Below are 21993 nucleotides of genomic sequence, written 5' to 3'. Positions count from 1 at the left end.
AGCCACCTTTAGAAATGTCAACGTTAGTTGGTTATGCAATATAATGAAATCCAACAAAATCCAGTGTGCTACAATTTGAGTGCTATCACCAACTCAGATGTTCCAGGAATTTTTCTCTGTTTTGCAACAGGCTTAACAGGACTGAATACCTACTCCTGTTCCTATATTATTAGATTTATAAAGGTTTCAGTAGCAGTGAAGTAAGAAGCAGAGTTGTACTTGTCAATGGGCGGCACAGTGGCGCAGTGGTTAGCACCGCAGCCTCACCGCTCCAGTGACCCGGGTTCAATTTCGGGTACTGCCTGTGTGGAGTTTGCAAGTTCTCCCTGTGTCTGCATGGGTTTCCTCCGGGTGCTCCGGTTTCCTCCCACAAGCCCAAGACTTGCAGGTTGATGGGTAAATTGGCCATTAGCAATTGCCCCTAGTATAGATAGGTGGTAGGGAATTATAGGGACAGGTGGGGATGTAGTAGGGATATGGGATTAGTGTAGGATTAGTATAAATGGGTGGTTGATGGTCGGCACAGACTCGGTGGGCCGAAGGGCCTGTTTCAGTGCTGTATCTCTAAACTAAACTAAACAATGCTGTTTCTGCTCACTATTTTCATTCTGTTCTGTGCTTGTGAAATTCACTTTTTTTTCCCTTTTAATATGTATAGGTGTGCTACAGAGTTCTGATGCAGTTATGTGGACTCTTGGGCCACCCAGTACTTGCAGTTAGAGTTCTGTTTGAAATGAAAAATGCAGGTGTGCAACCGAATGCCATTACTTATGGTTATTACAACAAAGTAAGTTGAAAGCTAAATCTTTTTGCATTGTGTGGTGTGGAAATTTTATGTCTAAGCTTTTCTTGACCAGACTGTTACTCCAAATTATGATGGGCCAAGTGGCTTTCTTCATCTGTAAAAGACCTTGTGAATTGTGAGCAGCTTTTAATTTTGGGGCTGTCACCAGAATGTAACTGGTACTTGCCAATGTCGACGTATTTTTTTTTTTGAAGGATCATTGTGGCAAGCAGAAAAATTATTTTCTCATTCTGGGCTAGCTTTACTGTGCATGCCTTGGGTAAAAGAATTCAGTGACAACTAAGTGCTGTTGAGGCAGAGAATTGAACGTCATTTAAAAGGCAGTGGGATATATTTGACATGTGCAATATGAAATTTTTTGGATAAAACTCAATTGGAGGAGAGCTGGCTAGCTCGAGGAGCCAAATGGCCTCCTGTGCTGTAATTTCTTTCATTCTTTGAAAACTCCTCTTGACTGCGTCGGAGCATAGGGAATGGAGTAGCAATGTTAGGGCTGAGCAGAGTTTAGAATGATATGTACCCTGTGAGAGACAGCCCAAACAGAGCCTGTGGCCCTTTATGCGATCTCTCAGTTGTGGTTCAGGTTGCTCTATGCTGGCCATGTTTAAAGTAGTCACCTTGGTACATGACCTGAGTCCAAGGAAAATGGGAGAGGTATGGGCCCTGTTGAAAATGGCATAGAGTGGGCTTTGTGTAGGTATACTTGCTTGTGTAGACTGGATAGACCACACCTATTCCAGAGCAGGGGGTTCCTGAGTGTAGTTTGTGAGTGACTATCAGCATGTTATAGGACAAAATTACAAGGGGAAACAAGATAAGTATATCAGGATGAAAGGAATAGAAGGATCGGACAATGTGAGATTATGTAAGGTAGGAAGAGGCTTATGTGATGTGTAAACACGTTTACTACTAATCAGTCAGATATTGGGGTATAATGCCTGTTAATATCAATTGCATGCAGACCAACCATGATTTATTGTATACCATTTGGTTACGAGTAGAATCTGAGTGTACCGGCATTGTTAGTTATTAGTACAATTTCAGTGAGTTACTTTTAGTTACTAGTGAATACAAATTTCTTCCAGCTCTAAGTTCCCCTTGTAATTCCCTTCCTTGTCTCTTTTTCCTCTTCTGCTCACGGGTAGCCTTATGGTTTACAGAATTTCTCGCAACAGCTGCTGATGCAAAAGAACAAGCCATGATTCTTAAACTACAGTGGCCCAGCTTTTAAGGTGACTGCAATAACGTTTGCAGACTTCACATGGTCAGACCTCCAGGAATACCCCCAATCAGAGTTGGTAGCCGTTCACATACACGTAAGGGTCATGGAGCAAAAAGAAAGCAGGCATTTGAAGAAGATGTCATCTGATGGGTCCCTGTAAAAGACTGTGGTTAGCACGGACCAATCATAAGTGACAAACGATTGTATGTGCTATTCACATCTGGAAGTAGGTTTGACATGATTTTGCAGAGCTTGGATATACATAAATTCTGGAACATTAAGTTCCAGAACTGTAGGTTAGCCAACACACATCCCTAGGATATGTTTTCTTAGGCCTCACTTGCTTCCAATGTGGGAAAAGTAGGTAGAGATATTTTCTGGTCAAGCAAAACTCTCTTTTTTTTTGTATGTATATTTACATGTGCAGAGCTTTTCTTGCAGACATTCAAATTCTGACAATATTGTAAACTTTAAGAAGTTAGTTACATTTTCATTGCCAGGAAGGCCAGGTTAAGGACACTCAGCATTCGCAACAAGGCAGATGATGTAAAGGCAGAAATAGAGCTAAATGGGTCTGATCTAATTGCCATTGCGGAAACATGGTTACAGGGTGACCAAGACAGGGAACTGAATATTCAAGTATATTCAACATTTAGGAAGGACAGGGAAAAAGGAAAAGGAGGTGGTGTTGGGCGGCACAGTGGTTAGCACTGCAGCCTCACAGCTCCAGCAACCCGGGTTCGATTCTGGGTACTGCCTGTGCGGAGTTTGCAAGTTCTCCCTGTGACCGCGTGGGTTTTCGCCGGGTGCTCCGGTTTCCTCCCACAGCCAAAGACTTGCAGGTTGATAGGTAAATTGGCCATTATAAATTGCCCCTAGTATAGGTAGGTGGTAGGGGAAGTGAGGGAAGGTGGGGATGTGGTAGGAATATGGGATTAATGTAGGATTAGTATAAATGGGTGGTTGATGGTCGGCACAGACTTGGTGGGCCAAAGGGCCTGTTTCAGTGCTGTATCTCTAAATAAATAAAAAATAATAAGGGACGGGATCAATACATTGGTACGGGAGGATCTCAGATCGGAAGAACAGAATGTGGAATCTGTTTGAGTGGAGCTAAGAAACAGCAAGGGGCAGCAAACATTGGTAGGAGTTGTTTATAGGCCACCAATCAGTAGTGGTAGTGTGGGGCATGGTATTAATCAGGAGATGAGCACTAATGATGTGGAGGACGAGTTTCTGGAGTGTGTTGAGGATGGTTTTCAAGAGCAGTATGTTGAGGAACTGACTAGAGAACAGGCTATTTTAGATCTAATATTATGTAATGAGAGAGGGCTAATTAATAATCTTGTAAAGGAACCTTTAGGGATGAGTGACCATTATATGCTAGAATTTTACATTATATTTGGAAGTGAGGTAGTTCAATTTGAACAAAGGAAATTATGAAGGTATGAGGGGCAAATTGGCTGAGGTGGATTGGGAAAATACATTAAAAGAAAGGACAGTGCAAAGACAATGGATAGTTTTTAAAGAAATATTACACAGTTTACAGCAACTATACATTCCTTCAAGGCACAAAAACCCCAAAAGTAAAGGCAGTCAACCGTGGCTAACAAAGGAAGTTAAGGATTTTATGAGATTAAAAGAAAAAGGCCTATAAAATTGCCAGAAATAATAGTTTTCCTGAGGATTAGGAGGATTTTAGACTACAGCAAAGGAGGACCAAGAAACTGATGGAGAAAATAGAATCTGAATTGTAGACTAGCAAAAAAACATAAAAATGGACTGTAAAAGCTTCTATAGGTACTTTAAAAAGGAAATGTTTGGCTAAGACAAATGTGGGTTCATTACAGGCAGAGTTAGGAGAATTTATAATGGGGAATAGAGAAATGTCAGCGAAACTAAATGATTACTTTGTGTCTGTCTTCACGAAGGAAGATGCAAGAAATCTCCCAGAATTAGAGATCCATGGGGCTAGGGAGAATGAGGAGTTGAAGGAAATTACTGTAAGTAAGAAGGTTGTATTGGTGAAATTAATGGGGCTGAAGGTCGATAAGTCCCTGTGACCTGATATTCTACATCCCAGAGTGTTGAAAGAGGTAGCTTTGGAGATAGTGGATGCATTGGTGATCATCTTCCAAAAATCTATAGATTCTGGAACAGTTCCTGCAGATTGGAAGGTAGCAAATGTCACCCCACTATTTAAGAAGGGAAGGAGAGAGAAAATCGGGAACTACAGACCTGTTAGCCTTACATCAGTAGGGAAAATGTTAGAATCTATTCTGAAGGATGTGATAAGTGGACACTTGGATAATCTGATTGGACATAGTCATTTATGGATTTATGAATGGGAAATCATGTTTGACAAACCTGTTGGAGTTTTCTGAGGATGTTACTAACAGAATTGATAAAGGGGTGTTAGTGGATGTGGTATACTTGGATTTTCAGGAGGCTTTTGATAAAGTCCCCCACAGGAGGCTGGTTAGCAAAATTAAAGCAAGTGGGATAGGAGGTAATATACTGGCATAGATTAAGGATTGGTTAACAGGCAGAAAATTCAGTGTTAATAAATGGGTCATTCTCGCGTTGACAGGCTGTGACTAGAGGGATACTGCAAGGATCAGTACTTGGGCCCCAGCTGTTGACAACATATATCAATGATTTGGATGTGGGGACCAAATGTAATATTTCCAAATTTGTGGATGACGCAAAAATAGGTGGGAATGTGTGTTGTGAGGAAGATGCAGAGTGGCTTCAAGGGGATTTTGACAGACTGAGTGGGCAAGAATGTGGCAGATGGAATATAATGTGGAAAATGGGAGGTTATCCATTTTGGTAGGAGGAATAGATTTGCAGAGTATTTCTTAAATGGCAAGAGATTATTAAGTGTAGATGTAGAAAGGGACCTGGGTGTCCTAGTCAATAAGTCACCTGAAGACTAACAGGCAGGTGCAGCAAGCAATTGAGAAGGCTAATGGTATGTTGGCCTTTATCATGAGGATTTGAGTGCAGGAGTAGCGAAGTCTTGCTTCAATTGTATAGAACCTTGTTTCGACTGCACCTGGAGTACTGTGTGCAGTTTTGGTCTCCTTATGTTAGGAAAGATATTATTGCCATAGAGGGAGTGCCATGAAGATTCACCAGACTTGTAGATGCAGGTGAGATGTTTCCCCTGGTTGGGAAGTTTAGAACCAGGAGGGACAATTTCAAAATTAGGGGGAAGCCACTTAGATGAGGAGAAATTCCTTTACTCAGAGGGTCGTGAATCTTTGGAATTCTCTACCCCAGAGGGCTGTGGAATCTCATTCATTGAGTATGTTTAGAGCAGAGATTGACGGATTTCTAAATACCAATGAAATAAAGGGATATGAGGATAGTGTGAGAAAAAGGCATTGAAGTGGATGATCAGCCCTGATCATATTTCAATGGCGGAGCAGGCTCGATGGGCTGAATGGCCTACTTCTGCTCTTATGTTCGAATGAATAATAAAATTTGTTTAACAAGTTTAATTATACTGCATCTGGTGCTGTACACGAGCTCCTCCTTGAGGTAGTAGCATGCCTTTTGCCAGAATTAAGTGTGCTTTTTAATCTCCAAATATTGCAGTCTTTGCTAACAAAACAGCAGTTTGAATCATTGCATAAATGGCAACATAAACTGTGGTCCACTGGTTATTCTGCATTAGCCATTCCTGTCAAAGTGTAGGCTGACTGTAATTGTCGGGGCTGATGGAACACATATTGAGTGAGAAACGGTAAAGTAATTGTGTAGCAGGTATTAAATTTTAGATAAGACTTATTGTAAAGCTCTTCCCTCTGAACTTTTGTGCGATGGACTTTTTTTCAGGCTGTTTTGGAGAGTCCGTGGCCCAGTAGTAATCGCAGTGGTTGCTTTCTTTGGACAAAAGTGCGGAATGTGGTTCGTGGTGTATCTCAGTTTCGCCAAGCGTTTAAAAAATCGAGCTCTTCGAATGCCCAAGTTCCACTGATCTCAGGTAACTTTTTTAAAAGAGATAAGTTGATTGTTGTATGTTTTTTTTTGTGTGTTTAAAAGTGGTGGAGTGACTCCGGTGATTTTTAGTGGGTGGTTTTGGTGGGAGGTGGGGGGTGCGCTGCGCTGGTGAGAGGTTCTGCTAGTCTCTAAATTATGCAGCTGTTTGGTGACTTGAAAGACCAATAGCAGGGCCTAACCAAATCATGTCTCCTGGTTTGTTGTACAACATTTTATGTAGTATGTTGAAAAAGAAAAAAAGTGCAGATCCAGGACATTATAATATGCAGTACACCAATAAATGCATGAGCCAGATGGCAAAAGCAGAGTTGGATATTCATCTTACAAATTTTCCAAATCTTGTCATACATTTCACTAAGATAGTAAATCTCACTGAAAATTACTTTGCCGATTAGTCACGTGATGAAGACAATTTTTGTACCATTTAAGCTAATGTTTGAAAGCAGCTCTGTATATTCCAGCTAATCAGTTGCATTGTTTGTTGAGATGATTTATGCAGTGGAAAATTACATATCAGTGGCTGATTAAGATAACAAGCTGATGACTATCCTCAGTCCTGTTGCAAGGTTGTAGAACTGAAGAAATGTTTTACTATTTTTTAATTTGTTTGAGTGCACATTGCTGCCAACATACTGGAAGTGAACAGCAGAACTGGGAACTGCAAAACTAAAATGTAGATCATAAAATTTGACTGAAATAGAAGCAGCAGGTTTAGGGGAGAAAGTGAATAATTAAATTTGTTGATGTAATGGAGTCCAGTTATGGTCAAGCTAAATGGATTTCCAAACGATGACCATGAACAGTGGCTTGAGCAATACGCCAGAAATCTAAACGTTGATTACACTACCTAAATTGGTACTGAGAAAGAACAAAGGATTTACCACCACTTTTCCCTCTGTCATCTTTCTGGGGAGTCCTGCACAAACTGATCAGGACACAGTACCATTTACTGGAAGTGTGAGCTGAAAATGATCATATGACCGTTTAGGACTTGAATCACAAACCAACAGTCTATATCCTTAACCAATGAGATTTAAGGATGAAGAACCAGGAATGATGGAGAAGGAAATAGGTATATTTCAACTTAAATTAGATAGCGAGCAATAAAGAAAGAAAAAAATTGCATCGAGGGGGCAGAGAAGTAAGAAAAAAACACATGGAAAATTTAATAACCACCAGGAACAATTTAATACCTGTCGGAATGAAATTTCCATTTCAGTTCCTTTTTTGGGCTGGAGAGGTAGAGAGGCACTGCAGGATCGTAAATCTCATCATTAAAAGGATCCTTATATAGTTGAGTGCCAGACTCTACTTTCTGCAGCCAGTTTAATTTGTTTCAACAATACAAATCCAGCTATTACCTGAAATTCAAGGGGAGGTTGATGGCGCGCTCCTGTTTTCCTGAAGCTGTGTACAATTTTGGTCTCAATATTTATGGAAGGATATACATGTATTGGAGGCAGAACAGCAAAGGTTCACTAGATTGGCCCCTGGGATGAGAGGGTTCTCTTATGTTAAAGGCTGAGTAAATTGGGTCTAATTTCTCTGGAATTTAGCAGAATGAGAGGTGATATTGAAACATCCAAGATTATAAAGAGGCTTGACCAGTTAGGTACTGAGAAGCTGTATGCCGTGACTGGAGAATCGAGAACAAGGGGACACAGTTTCAGGATAAGGGGCTGATCATTTAGGACTGAGATGAGGGGAAATTGCTTCACTCAAAGGCTTGTGAATCTTTGGAATTGTCCACCCCAGAGGATTGTGAATGTTGAATATTTTTAAGGCTGAAATAGACAGATTTTTGGTTTCTCAGGGAATCAAGGGATATGGGGAGCGGATGGGAAAGTGGCTTTGAAGCCCAAGATCAGCCATGATCATGTTGAATGAAGGAGCAGGCTTGATAGGCCATATGGTCTAACTTCTCCTGTTTCTTATGTAAGCTAGCTGTAGAGTGATGCAAATATTTCAGCAATTTCTGGTGATTCACAACTCACGGCTTATCTTTTCCATGCCACAAATTGCTGGGTTTTGGACACACTAATAGCTGCATGCGCATTAAACTTGTCTTTACTTTCCCAGCAAATTCTGGGCCGTTGCCTTTTTCTTAAAAGGAAATTGAGGATATCCAGGTAATGAAAAGATGCTAGGCCTGAGTGATTTTTCTTTTCTTGAAAAGGGAGCTCCGCTGTAAAGCGAGTGAAGAAATTAACAACGAACAACATGTAGGTTTTAAAAATGGTTTTATCGCTATTTGTGGTTTTTCTGCTGGAGTGCTGTGATACAAAGGAAAATAGCAGGAAATGTTCACCTGGAGTGCTTTATGACCATTTAGCTTCGCATTGGTGGAAACCTTGGAAGACATTGCCTACCCATATCCTTAATGGTGGTTGGTGCAGGGAAATTCAGCAAGATGGTGGAAATTAACAAGTCAGGGCCAAAAAGTATTTTTTTATGATTCGAAGCATTAATACTGTGGCAGTATCTGGTAGGTGGTTCACACATGCAATAATCTCCAAGATGAGATGGACATCTTAATTCGGTTATTGGAAATCATGAGCAAAGATGATTTGCCTCTCTTGAAGGAAGCTAGATTCAAAGGCTCGTCACCTTGGACCAAGTTCGCATACTGCCCTGAGACCAGCCATGGAGCAACATACGAACTAGGAGTAGGACACTCTGCCTCATGAGCCTGCTGTTCCATTCAATAGGATCATAGCAGATCTGATTGCAACTTCAACTCCGAATTCCTGCCTACCCCTGATAACCTTTCACCCCCTTGCTTATCAAGAATCTATCTACCTCTGCCTTAAAAATATTCAAAGACTCTGCTTCCACTGCCTTTTGAGGAAGAGAATTCCAAAGACTCACGACCCTCAGAAAATATTTCTTCTCATCCTGGTCTTAAATGGGTGACCCCTTATTTTTAAACAGTGACCCCTAGTTTGAGTTTCTCCCACAAGGGGAAACATCCTTTCCACATCCACCCTGTCAAGACCCCTCAGAATCTTCTAGGTTTCAATCAAGTCGCCTCTTACTCTTCTAAATTGCAGTGGATACAAGCCCAACCTGTCTAACCTTTCCTCATAAGACAATCTGCCTATTTCAGTTCTCTGAACTGCTAACGCATTTACATCCTTCCTTAAATAAGGAGAACAGTACTTCTGATGTGGTCTCACCAATGCCCTGTATAACTGAAGCATAACCTCCCTACTTTTATACTTGATTCCCCTCGCAATAAATGATAACTTTCTATTAACTTTCCTAATTACTTGCTGAACCTGCATATTAACTTTTTGTGATTCATACACTAGGATACCCAGATCCCTCTGCATCTCAGCTCTGCAATCTCTCACCATTTAGATAATATGTTTTTTTATTCTTACTGCCAAAATGGACAACTTCACATTTTTGCACATTATACTCCATTTGCCAAATCTTTTCCCACTCATTTAACCTATTTATTTCCCTTTGTAACTTCCTTATGTTCTCTTCACAACTTACTTTCCTACCTATCTTTGTGTCATCAGCAAATTTAGCAACCATACATTCGGTCCCTTCCTCCAAGTCATTTATATAAATTGTAAAAAGATGAGGCCCCAGCGCTGATTCCTGTGGCACACCATCTTGCCAACCAGAAAATGACCCATTTATGCCTACTCTCTGTTTCCTTTTAGCTAGCCAATCATCTATCCATTCCCAAATGTTACCCCCTGCATTTTTATTTTCTGCAACAACCTTTGATGTGGCACCTTGTCAAATGCCTTCTGGAAATCTAAGGGCAGTACATCCACCGGTTCCGCTTTATCCACAGCACGTTACTTTTACAAAGATCTCCAATAAATTGGTTAAACATGATTTCCCTTTTACAAAACCGTGTTGACCCAGCCTGATTACTTTGCCTTTTTCTAAGTGTCCTGCTATACGTCTTTAATAATAGCTTCTAACATTTTCCCGATGACCGATGTCTTAAGGCCTGACCAATTTCTTTTTAAGCTGGGCTTCTTAGTTGGAAATCTTGTATTTAAATCTTCCAAATTAAAAAAAAAATTGGAATTAAAAAAAAAATAAAGCTAGTCTAACTGTGACCATGAAACCATTGTCGATTGTTGCAAAAACCCTTCTGGTTCACTAATGTCCTTTTAAGGAAGGAAATCTACCATCTTTACCTGGTCTGGCCTACATGTGACTCCAGACCACAGCAATGTGGTTGACTTTTAAAATGCCCTCTGAAATGGCCCAGCAGGCCACTCCGTTCAAGGGCAATTAGGGATGAGCCATAAACGCTGGCCTCAGCAGTGAGACCCACATCCCACAAATGATTTTTTTAAAATAAAATAAATTGAAATAAAATGTCCTGAACATTAAGAATTTAAATGTAGGCTGTGCATTGTTTACAACTTTTATGTCTATTCCTTAAGCTGGTATTAATTCTTAACAGGAAACTTCACTAAGCAGCCACATATTTATTTTTTAGAACTATTATAATAATTAATGTAGTGTGCAGCACAAAATTGTTAAAATGTCCTCTCCCCTCCCCCTGCCCATCCTCCACTTTGTCATCTGTGGAGGCCATTTGCTGCCATCTGTAGTCCTCCAGTTGGCTAGATAAGATAGTCTGGATTGTGGCCCAAGTTGAATCATTCACTGAAGATGCTCTTTCTAAAGTTCTCCTGTGACACAATAAACTACCGTTCCAGTCATTGTTCAGAAGCTGTAGTCACTTAAATGTGGGGTCACATGGCTGCTTTGAGTGACAATTGGGCTGCCTCAGTGTTTGCCATTGGGTGCTACTTACAAATTTTGTGCTGTTCATAAGTTTTACTTATTACCCTAATTGTCATAAATCATGCTACTGCTTAGTACACAGGCAGGAGAATTGCTGCCTACTGTTTACCAGATTTAGTCAACGCACTGCTGTATATTTCACAAGACTGCTCCTGTATGGTAATGTTTTGTGTTCTGTGTTTCGCTCTATTTTGTTGGGCTCGATTTTACTGTAAATGTAATAGTAAAGCTAACAGTGCTCGCTGTTGATTCTATGCAACTCGGCAAATTCTGGTGACCCCCACATGTGTAGTTAAACATGGAAATCCCAAAGTTACTTTTAGATGTGACAGTCCTCCCATAAGCTTCTCAAAAATGGAATTTCACAGTCTAACTCGCCATTCCCAATGTATTGAACATTGTAAAGTTCATGTATCAGCCTCTTGGACATGGAATAAACTCACCAGAAAAATTTGGGGCTTGTCCATTCCAGTTTAAATACCCTTTTAACAGCTTATGTCTTGATTACTGCCAAACAACCTATCAGGCATTGAAAATTAACTCTCGGGTGTGGCTTCCTATTCCTTCAGCTTTCATTATTATTCAAGATTTTACTTTTTTTTTCCTTTGTGTCTCTTCTGTCTTTTTCTTCTTTCAATCTTGCCCTCGCTTTTGCTTTCTGTACCTAATTTGACATTGAATTCACTATTCTAATTGACACTTCCTGTTTCAAATTCTGCACTGCTTACTAATTCTTCAATCTGGTTAAGAAAGATACCAGTTATTTTCCCTGTTGTCCCAAATGCCCTGTAAAGAGTGCTATACTTGATAGATATTGGTGTGATGATAACTTGCAGTGCAAAATCCCATAAAGAGACTTTGGGCAAGGTTGCCACCATTCATTCATTCATTGGTCAGAGCAAAATGCGGGGTCAGTATGTTGTAAGCTGAACAATGGGTTACCTTCAAAGAAGAGGTAGTTCAGGCACAGTCAAGGTATGTTTCCTCAAAGGGGAAAAGTAAGGCAAACAAACCCAGATCTCTCTGGATGACGAGCGGTAGGGATTAAGATAAATAAGCAAGTGTGCTTATGACAGATGCTAGGTAGAAAATACTATTGAGAACCAGGCTGACTATAGAAGGTCCAGAGGGGAAGTGAAAAAGCAAATAAGAGAAGTAAAGAGAGAACATGACAAGAGACTGGCAACGAGCATTAAAGGAAATCCCAAAGTTTTCTTTAGACATATAAATAGTAAAAGGGTGGTAAAAGGAGGAGTGGGGCCTATTAGGGACCATAAAGGGGATTTACACATAGTGGCAGAGGGCATAGCTGAGGTATTAAATGAATACTTTGCATCTGTCTTTGCCTGGGTTGCAACTTCTTCCTTGGTAATGTTGAAAGAGGATGTCATTCAGAAACTAGAGGGTTTAAAATTGATCAAGAGGGTGTATTAGATAGGCAGTCTGTAATTAAAGTGGATAAACAACCAGGACCAGATGAGATGCATCCAAGGATACTGAGGGAAGTAAGGGTGGAAATCGCCGAGGCTTTGGCCATAATTTTTCAGTCTTCCTTAGACTCGGGTGGTGCTAGAGGACTGGAGAATTGCAAACTTTACACCTTTTTTGAACAAGGATGTAAAGATAAGTCCTGCAGCTACAGACCAGTGAGTTTAACTTCGGTGGCGGGGAAACCTCTAGAAAAAATAATTCGCGACAAAATTAATTGTCACATGGACAAATGCGGGTTAATTAAAGACAGCTATCATGGACTTCTTAAGGGAAAATCATGTTTAACTTGCTGGAGTTTTTGAGGAGGTAATGGAGAGGGTTGATGATGGCAATGCTGTTGATTTAGTGTACCTGGACTTTCAAAAGGCATTTAGATTAGATTAGATTAGAGATACAGCACTGAAACAGGCCCTTCGGCCCACCGAGTCTGTGCCGACCATCAACCACCCATTTATACTAATCCCACACTACCATATTCCTACCAAACATCCTCACCTGTCCCTATATTTCCCTACCACCTACCTATACTAGTGACAATTTATAATGGCCAATTTACCTATCAACCTGATACAGTGCCACACAACAGACCTGTGAGCAAAGTTGCAGCTCATGGAATAAAAGGAATGGTAGCAACCTGGATACGAAATTGGTTGAGGGACAGGAAACCAAGAGTAGTGGTTAATGGATGTTTTTCAGGTTGGAGGAAGGTTTGTAGTGGAGTTTCCTAGGGGTCAGTGTTGGGACCCTTGCTTTTCCTGATATATATTAAAGACCTAGATCTTGGTGTACAGAGCACAATTTCAAAGTTTGTGGATGATACAACACTTGGAAGCATTGTGAACTGTGAGGAGGATAGTGTAGAGCTCCAAAAGGACATAGACGAGCTGGTGGAATGGGCAGACAGGTAGCAGATGAAGTCCAGTGCAGGGAAATGTGAAGTGATTCATTTTGGTAGGAAGAACTTGGAGCGACAATATAAAATAAAGGGCACAATTCTAAAGGGAATGCAGGAGCAGAGGGACCTGGGTGTGTATGTGCATAAGTCATTGATGGTGGCAGGACAGGTTGAGAGAGTGGTTAATAAAGCATGCAGTATCTTGGGCTTTATTAATAGGGGCATAGAGTACAAGAGCAAGGAAGTTGTGTTGACCTTGTATAAGACCCTAGTTTGGCCTCAGCTGGAGTATTGTGTCCAGTTCCAGGCGTTGCACTTTCGGAAAGACGTGAGGGCATTGGAGAGAGTACAGAAAAGGGATGAGGAACTTCAGTTATGAAGATAGGTTGGAGAGTATATAGGCAATGGATAGTCTTTAAAGAAAGATTACATAGTTTACAGCAGCGATACATTTCTTCAAGGCACAAAAACCCCAAAAGTAAAGGCAGTCAACTGTGGATAACGAAGGAAGTTAAGGATTGTATGAGATTAAAAGAAAAAGCCTATAAAATTGCCAGAAATAGTAGTAAACCTGAGAATTGGGACGATTTTAGACTACAGCAAAGGAAGACTAAGAAACTGATCAAGAAAGGGAGAATAGAATATGAATGTAAGCTAGCAAATATATAAAAATGGACTGTAAAAGCTTCTACAGGTACGTAAAAAGGAAACATTTGGCTGGGGTGGCGCAGTGGTTAGCACCGCAGCTTCACAGCTCCAGCGACCTGGGTTCAGTTCTGGGTACTGCCTGTGCGGAGTTTGCAAGTCCTCCGGGTGTTCCGGCTTCCTCCCACATGCCAAAGACTTGCGGGTTGATAGGTAAATTGGCCATTGTAAAAAATTGCCCCTAGTGTAGGTAGGTGGTAGGAGAATTGAGGGAAGGTGGGGATGTGAGAGGGAAAAGATGGGATTAATGTAGGATTAGTGTAAATGGGTGGTTGATGGTCGGCGCGGACTCGGGCCGAAGGGATTGTTTCAGTGCTGTATCTCTATGACTCTAAGACAAATATGGATCCATTACAGGCAGAGTCAGGAGAATTTCTAATGGGGAATAGAGAAATGGCGGGGAAGCTAAATGATTACTTTGTGTCTGTCTTCACGAAGGAAGATGCAAGAAATCTCCCAGAATTAGAGATCCAAGGGTCCAGGGAGAATGAGGAATTGAAGGAAATTACTGTAAGTAAGAAGGTTGTATTGGAGAAATTAATAGGACTGAAGGTTGATCAGTCCCCAGGACCTGATGTTCTACATCCCAGAGTGTTGAAAGAGGTAGCTATGGAGATAGTGGATGCATTGGTGATCTTTCAAAAATCTATAGATTCTGGAACGATTCCTGCAGATTGGAAGGTAGCAAATGTCACCCCACTATTTAAGAAGGGAGGGAGAGAGAAAACGGGGAATTACAGACTTGTTGGTCTTACATCCGTCGTTGTAAAAATGCTAGAATCTATTCTAAAGGATGTGATAAATGGATACTTGGATAATAATGATCTGATTGGGCATTGTCAACATGGATTTTTGAATGGGAAATCATGTTCGACGAACCTGTTGGAATTCTTTGAGGATGTTAATAACAGTACTGATAAAAGGGGAGTCAGTGGACTTGGTATACTTGGATTTTCAGAAGGCTTTTGATAAAGTCCCCCCACAGGGGTTTGATTAGCAAAATTAAAGCACATGATATAGGAGGTAATATACTTGCATAAATTAAGGATTGGTTAACAGATAGAAAGCTGAGAGTAGGAATAAACGGGTCATTCTCGTGTTGGCAGGCTGTCAATTGTGGGGTACCGCAGGGACCAAATGTAGTATTTCCAAGTTCGCAGATGAGACAAAACTAGGTGGGAATGTGTATTGTGTGGAAGATGCAAAGTGGCTTCAAGAGGACTTGGACAGATTTAGTGAGGGGAAGAACATGGCAGATGGAATATAATGTGGAAAAATGTGACGTTATTGGAAGGAGGAATAGATGTGCAGAGTATTTCTTAAATGGTAAGCGATTAGAAAGTGTATGTGTACAAAGGGACCTGGGGTCTTTGTCAATAAGTCATCGAAAGCTAACATGCAGGTGCAGCAAGCAATTAAGAAGGCTAATGGTATGTTAGCCTTTTATCGCAAGAAAATTTGAGTGTAGGAGTAACGAAGACTTGCTTCAATTGTCTAGAACCTTGTTTAGACCGCACCTGGAGTACTGTGTGCAGTTTTGGTCCCCTTACATTAGGAAAGATATTATTGCCATCGAGGGAGTGCAGCGAAGGCTCGCCGGACTTGTTGCCGGGATGGCGGGACTGTCCTACGAAGAGAGATTGGGGAAACTGGGTCTGTATTCTCTAGAGTTTCGAAGAATGAGAGGTGATCTCATTGAAACCTACAAAATACTTCAAGGGATAGACAGGGTAGATGCAGCTGAGATGTTTCCCCTGGTTGGGAAGTCTAGAACTATGGGACACAATTTCGAAATAAGGGGGAAGCTACTTGGGACAAAGTTGAGGAGTAATTCCTTTACTCAGAGGGTTGTGTATCTTTGAAATTCTCTACCCCAGAGGGCTGTGGAACCTCACACTGAGTATGTTTAAAGCAGAGTTTGACACATTTCTAAATACCAATGACATAAGGGGATATGAGGATTAGTTTGGGGAAAAAGGCATCGAAGTGGATCATCAGCCATGATCATATTGAACGGTGGGGCAGGCTCGATGGGCTGAATGGCCTACTGCTGCTCCTATGTTCCTAAGTTAGGACTGTTTTCCTTGGAGAAGAGAAGGCTGAGAGGTGATTTGATCGAGGTATTCAAAATCATGAGGGGTCTGGACAGAGTAGATAGAGAGAAACTGTTCCCATTTGTGAAAGGGTTGAGAACAAGAGGGCACAGATTTAAAGTATTTGGTAAGAGAAGCAAAAGTGACCTGAGAAAAAACTTTTTCACGCAAAGAGTGGTTAAGGTCTGGAATGCAATGCCTGAGAGTGTGTTGGAGGCAGGTTCAATTGAAGCATTCAAAAGGGAATTAGACTATTATATGAAAGAGAAGAATTTGCAGGTTACGGGGAGAAGGCGGGGGAATGGAACTGAGTGAATTGCTCTTTCGGAGAGCTGGTGCAGACATAATGGGCTGAATGGTCTCCCTCTGCACTGTAATGATTCTGTGATCGGAATGAATTTGAATATAACCTTGAAATAGTTCATAAATGTTTGGCCACTTTAGGGACTTAATTAGTCTTTGCTTGGCAATTGCCATGGTGATCGGACTTTGTTTCAGATTGAATAATGCAAGAATTGATCCTTTGGTTTTCAGAGGATTCAACTTTGCTACATTCTTAAAACATTTTCAATGCAGGCTAAGTTAAAAAGTAATAGAAAATACTGGTAATAGCTCAGGTCAGGCAGCATATGTGGGGAGCAGAACAGTTAACGTTTCAGGTCGATGATCAGGTCAGATCAGCTGATAAAAGGTCATCGACCTAAAATGTTAATTCTGTTTCTCTCTCTCCACAGATGCTGCCTGATCTGAGTATTTCCAGCATTTTCTGTTGGTATTTCAGGTTTCCAGCATCTGCAGTATTTTTCTGTTATTTAAAAGATATAGGTTAGAAGGACGGTGCATGGGAGAGAACCTTTCTTGGTTAGATTTATGAACAAAGTGAAAAATGCTCCCTTTGTGTAACCAGCAATAATGGAGCTAAAACCTTTGGACATCCATTTTACTTGAAAGCTACTGTTTTTAATAAGTGATAGCTCTGGTGGCTTTCCTCCCTTGAAGGTTTCTTAGGGAAGTTTTTTCATTTGTTTAAACTTTTCCGCACCACCCTTTGTTATGAACAGGTGGAAGTGATACAGATGCTGTGAGCCATGGTAGCGTGGATAGTTCTAACGAAGCTAACAATGGAGAGCATATGCTGTTCGTCCGAGACCTAATCAGACTAGATTCCACTGATAATCACGGTAGCACAGGTATTGGCTTCTTTGTTGCACTAGCTCTATTAGTGCTCTTTGTACAGTTTGCAAATTATTTGTGTTTTCTTTAACCGTAACATCATATGGCACTTGCTCTCCTAAAGATCCGTTATGTTTTCTTTTACTGAGCACTGATTAGTTACCTCAAATGTGGTAAGCTCTTTGATCTGGACTTCTCATTTTTGTTGTTTGTGCTACTTGTCACTGAATTTTGCTGCATGCCGTGTATATTTCCTGTGATTGCAAAGCCTAGTTTGCAGTGAGGATTTAACTTTCAACTTGGGTTAATTCCTGCTAATTTGAATGAAAGATTTGTATTACCATCTCCTTTTCACTTTATTATTCTTGGTCACTTGCAGTATTTCTCACTTCCGTTTCCCTCCGTGTTTGCCCCTTTCTGTCTGTATTTTTCGTCATTACTGGAGCACCTTGATTTTTGCAATATTTTTACCTGCAGAATAGCACAATTCAAAATTGTTCAAATTTCTGACCAAGTTTGACTTATAGGTGGGTGGAAGTTGACAGATCAGAGTAAATGTCATTAATATTTGCAGAGCAATATATCTTTGATAGTAAAACAGACTGTCAGAAATTAAGGTGTTCTGCCTTGGGTTCAAAGGAAGTGTAAATAAACTTTGTGTCGCACAGTACAGAAATCTTGCACAAATGACTTGCCATGTAACAATAACTTCAGAAAGACTTTAAAATATCTGAAAGATTGGCAACTCCATTAAACTGAAATGTAAGTAGTATATGCTGTATGTTCAGAAGGGTGAACTCTGTTTATAGTCTGAAGCACTCTCAATTTCCAGTAAATATTTAAAATTGCTTTCTTTTTTCTGTGCTTGGATGGCTCACACATGGGAAGCATTTTTGTTCAAACTGTGGGTTAACTTTCTTATAGGTGCTCAGTCAGACCAAGGGTATGGATCTAAAGATGAACTTCGACGTGATGACACTGAAGAAACACTGGTAGACATTGGCTCATCTGGTACAATTAAAGAGCAAAAAGGTGAAGATTATGAGGATCAAAGTGACTTTTATTTGAACATTGCTGAAGTGTTTTCTTTAAATTTGTAGAGACTCCTGGATGGTGACATATTGGAGTTCATGTTGACAATTTTTTGCGTACCACCTCCCAGTATCAGCTGTGCTGTTAGAAGTAGTAGTCCAGCAGCTAAGTACTTCGCCATTGTGGGGTAAACAACATTAGGGAAGGCAAGACATTACACAGATTCCTGCAGCAGCTTATGATCATTTTGAGCAATGTTCAGCCCCTGAAACAAGGTGCATGGCATAGGGAGGTTCAAGATAGGAAATGCTTCTACAGTAAATAATTGTTAACCAGTTGCATTCCATTAATTAGATGTATATTTGTCCCAAGATTATGTGTAGTGCCGGTTTGCACGATTCCCTGAAAGATCACTTTTTTAAAAAACTGAATACATGGAAATGTTATCCAAGTGCTACTGATTGTCACCTTATTTAGCTATTGGGTGAGAAACTTTGTTTCAGCTTGCTAATGTGCTTTGTCTAAGCTCATTTCAAGAATTACCACATGGGTGAGGTACTGCAGGGTGGCTGGTGCAGTGAGGACAGAATTATGACGCTTTACCAGGGAAAGAGGAGAAAAGGCAACTGGAGGATTTTGAATAAATTCTTGGCAAAATAATTTATTTTGAAAAAACATTGATAAACCAATTTTAGTTCACTCAATTAAAATAACATCATTAGTTTGATTCTGTTGTATCAACATTAGAACCTTACAAAAATGCACAAAGTCTACCTGTGATATCACAAGGTTTGAAAACTAAAGCAATTTCTTTAGCTGTTTGGAGGTCCTGGTAGGTTCCACCAGGAAGGTTACTCAGATTGCTAGCCTCTCTTCTGTGGTTTGTGCGCATCTGGGTGACCTTGAAGAGGTATCATGCAGTGTCCACCATTGTGGTTGAAGTCTTTTACAACCAGTGAGCACCACTGGATATGGTCTGATTAGATATATAATAAATGACTTTTTTTCTTTTAGTTTGTTGTGGTCAGCTGTAATAATGGTACTGTCCTATACATGGGGAGGACCCTTGTAAACTATGTTCCTTTTATTTTAGGCACTGGGTAAACTCCGGTGTTGCCCTTTTGGCCCTTCAAGAGAGTCTTGAATGGCTAGAGGCTAGATAATGCAGGAATAAGAACATTTTCTTCACCTATGCAGGACATTGGTGAGATTGCACCTAGAGTACTGTATACAGTATTAGTTCACTCACTTAAGGAGAGATATACTTGCATTGGAAGCAGTTCAGAGAAGGTTCACTAAGTTGATTCCTGGAATGAGGAGTTTGTCTTATGAGGAAAGGTTGAGCAGGTTGGGCCTGTACTCATTGAAACATGTAAGATTATGAGGGGGCTTAACAGGGTAGATGCTGAAAGGATGTTACCCCTCATGGCAGAAATCTGGAACTAAGGGGCACAAGTGTAAAAATGAGGCCTCCTTTTTAAGATGGAGGTGAGGAGGGGTTGCTTCTCTCGGGGTTGTTCAGCTTTGGAATTCTGTTCCCCAGAGACCAGTGGCGGCTGGGTCAATTAATATATCTAAAGATGAATTGGCAGATTTTTAATCTACAAGGGAGTCCAGGGTTATGGGTGGCTGGCAGAAAGGTGGAGTTAAGGCCGCAATCAGATCAGCCATGATATTGAATGGCAGAGCAGGCTTGAGGGGCTGAATGGCCACTCCTCCTATTTCTTATGTTCTTAATAGGTTGAAGGTGCTAAGCTTTTAATTTTTCTCTTTTCATGGGCCATGATGGCTACCTCAATTTTGGGTTGAATACTTTTCCCCTCCCCCAGAGAACTACTACCACCATCCTGTCTGCCCTCCCCCAGATCTATTCCTGCTTCCTAATCAAAATGAATTAACATATGTTTATATCTTTACAAACATCAGTTCAATATTGATCTCATCCTTCTATCAATTGACAAATTACCTATTTTTCTGGTGTTTACTCCCATATCAACTATCTGTAGAAGGGAGAATTTCTCAACTCTAAGTACATAGAGGAGCAGGTGTAGACCATATAGACCCTCGAGCTTGCTCCGCCATTCAGTGTGATCATCGCTGATCTTCTTGAACTTTGCTTTCCCATCCAAGGTCTGGGTTTTTTTTTTGTACTTGTATTTGTGTTCTGTATTCGGGCTCTGTCCTTGTCTTTATTGTATATGTAGATTTGATTTTGAGTTTAAATCCTTCACTTGAATTTGAATTGGAAACCATCTTAAAGTTTACATTGCATTTCATCGACAGAAAAAAGCAAAGACACCACTGGTGAGGAACCAGCAGTGAGTAACAAAATTAAGAATTCTAGCTCACTAGAAAGATTTCATTCAAGTAGCAGCATTGTAAAGCTACCATGTGCTGCTGTTGGCAGCAGAGAAAGCAGTGGTAAGCAATTGTTTTTATTCCTAGTTGTCGGTATTTTATTGGATTATAGTGTGCCTTATTGTCATTTTTTCACTTTATCTGTTTGATTCTTTTCAATGGATTTCAAATTTTTTGGAGTTCCACTAGAAGTGGTGAGGGGACCAGACAACCATTTATATGTAGTGAAATGCCCAAGACCCTTCAAGAGGGGGAAAATCCGAATCAGATTTTAAGGCCAGAGGGAGAACTGAGCAGTGTCCAATTATGTGACTATTAACCTATTGTAATTTTTTTGAAGAATCATCTAATTTATACCCAACTTGACCATCTATTACTAATTTCTTGAGAAAAGAAAAGGACTGATGAATGGTATGTGGTGGGAGGGGTTATTGTGTTGAGAATTATCTGTCTATTTTCAGTTTTCATAGTTTTTTATTTTACAACGGAAATGCTTTATTGAGAATTTACAGAATCAATAGTACAGCGCAGAAGGAGGTCGTTCGGCCCATCAGGTCTATGCCAGCTGTTTGAAGAACAGTCCAGTTAGTCCCACTCCCCTGCTCTTTCCCCATATCCCTTCAGTTCTTTTCTCCAAGTATTTATCCAGTTCCCTTGTAGGAACTCCAGTTTGTAGGTTACTATTGAAACTATCAACCACCCTATAAGGCAGTGCATTCTGAATTCTAACCACTAGATATGTTAAGTTTTTCTCAGATCATCTGGGTCCTTTGTCAGTCACCTTAAATCTGTGCCCTTTGGATACTGACCGATCAGCCATTGGATACAATTTCTCTTTGTTTACTTTGTCTAAACCCTTCATGATTCTAAACACCTCCCATCAAATTTCCCATAAGCTGCCTTGCTGTTGAAATGACTTGACTTTGTCTGGCAAATTGTACTTCATATGTACCATGTAAATACAGCAACTTCATGGCATTCAATGCATTTTTCTTCAGGTTCAATCAAATATTACTAGAAAGCACATCAATTTACACTGAGCCTTGTTTTCAAAATGCAACCAATTTACATTGGAGCATTAAAATAAAAGCAAAATACTGCGGATGCTGGAAATCTGAAATAAAAGCAAGAAATGCTGGAACCACTCAGGTCTGGCAGCATCTGTGGAAAGAGAAGCAGAGTTAACGTTTTGGGTCAGTGACCCTTCTTCGGAACTGGGTTCCGAAGAAGGGTCACTGACCCGAAATGTTAACTCTGCTTCTCTTTCCACAGATGCTGCCAGACCTACATTGGAGCATTGTTGTATGTGAAACATTCAAAATTCTCATGCTATTGGTTACCATTTTTACCTTGTCAAATGATTCTACCAGAAAATGGAAATGTCAATAGATTTAAAGAATAGAATCGACCACAGCTTACTTCTGAC

At 40.5% G+C, this 21993-nt stretch overlaps 1 protein-coding gene across 4 annotated transcripts in view; it reads left to right on the top strand.

Annotated features, from left to right (window-relative positions):
* Nucleotides 1–21993, top strand: part of dennd4c (DENN/MADD domain containing 4C) — a 201866-nt gene that overhangs the window by 133784 nt on the left and 46089 nt on the right. For 3 of the 4 annotated variants that reach the window (XM_068030281.1, XM_068030278.1, XM_068030280.1), the window contains exons 18-22: nt 659–787; nt 5871–6018; nt 17066–17194; nt 18102–18209; nt 20493–20630. In XM_068030281.1, the coding sequence (XP_067886382.1) occupies nt 659–787; nt 5871–6018; nt 17066–17194; nt 18102–18209; nt 20493–20630 (652 nt within the window). The remainder of the gene's footprint in view (nt 1–658; nt 788–5870; nt 6019–17065; nt 17195–18101; nt 18210–20492; nt 20631–21993) is intronic. The other variant, XM_068030282.1, reaches the window with a different exon arrangement.

The sequence above is a fragment of the Heterodontus francisci genome, chromosome 4 (genome assembly GCF_036365525.1).
Source record: "Heterodontus francisci isolate sHetFra1 chromosome 4, sHetFra1.hap1, whole genome shotgun sequence".
Lineage (NCBI taxonomy): Eukaryota > Metazoa > Chordata > Chondrichthyes > Heterodontiformes > Heterodontidae > Heterodontus > Heterodontus francisci.
The sequence above is the reverse complement of the archived record's forward strand: the minus strand, read 5'-3'. Positions and strand labels throughout refer to the sequence as shown.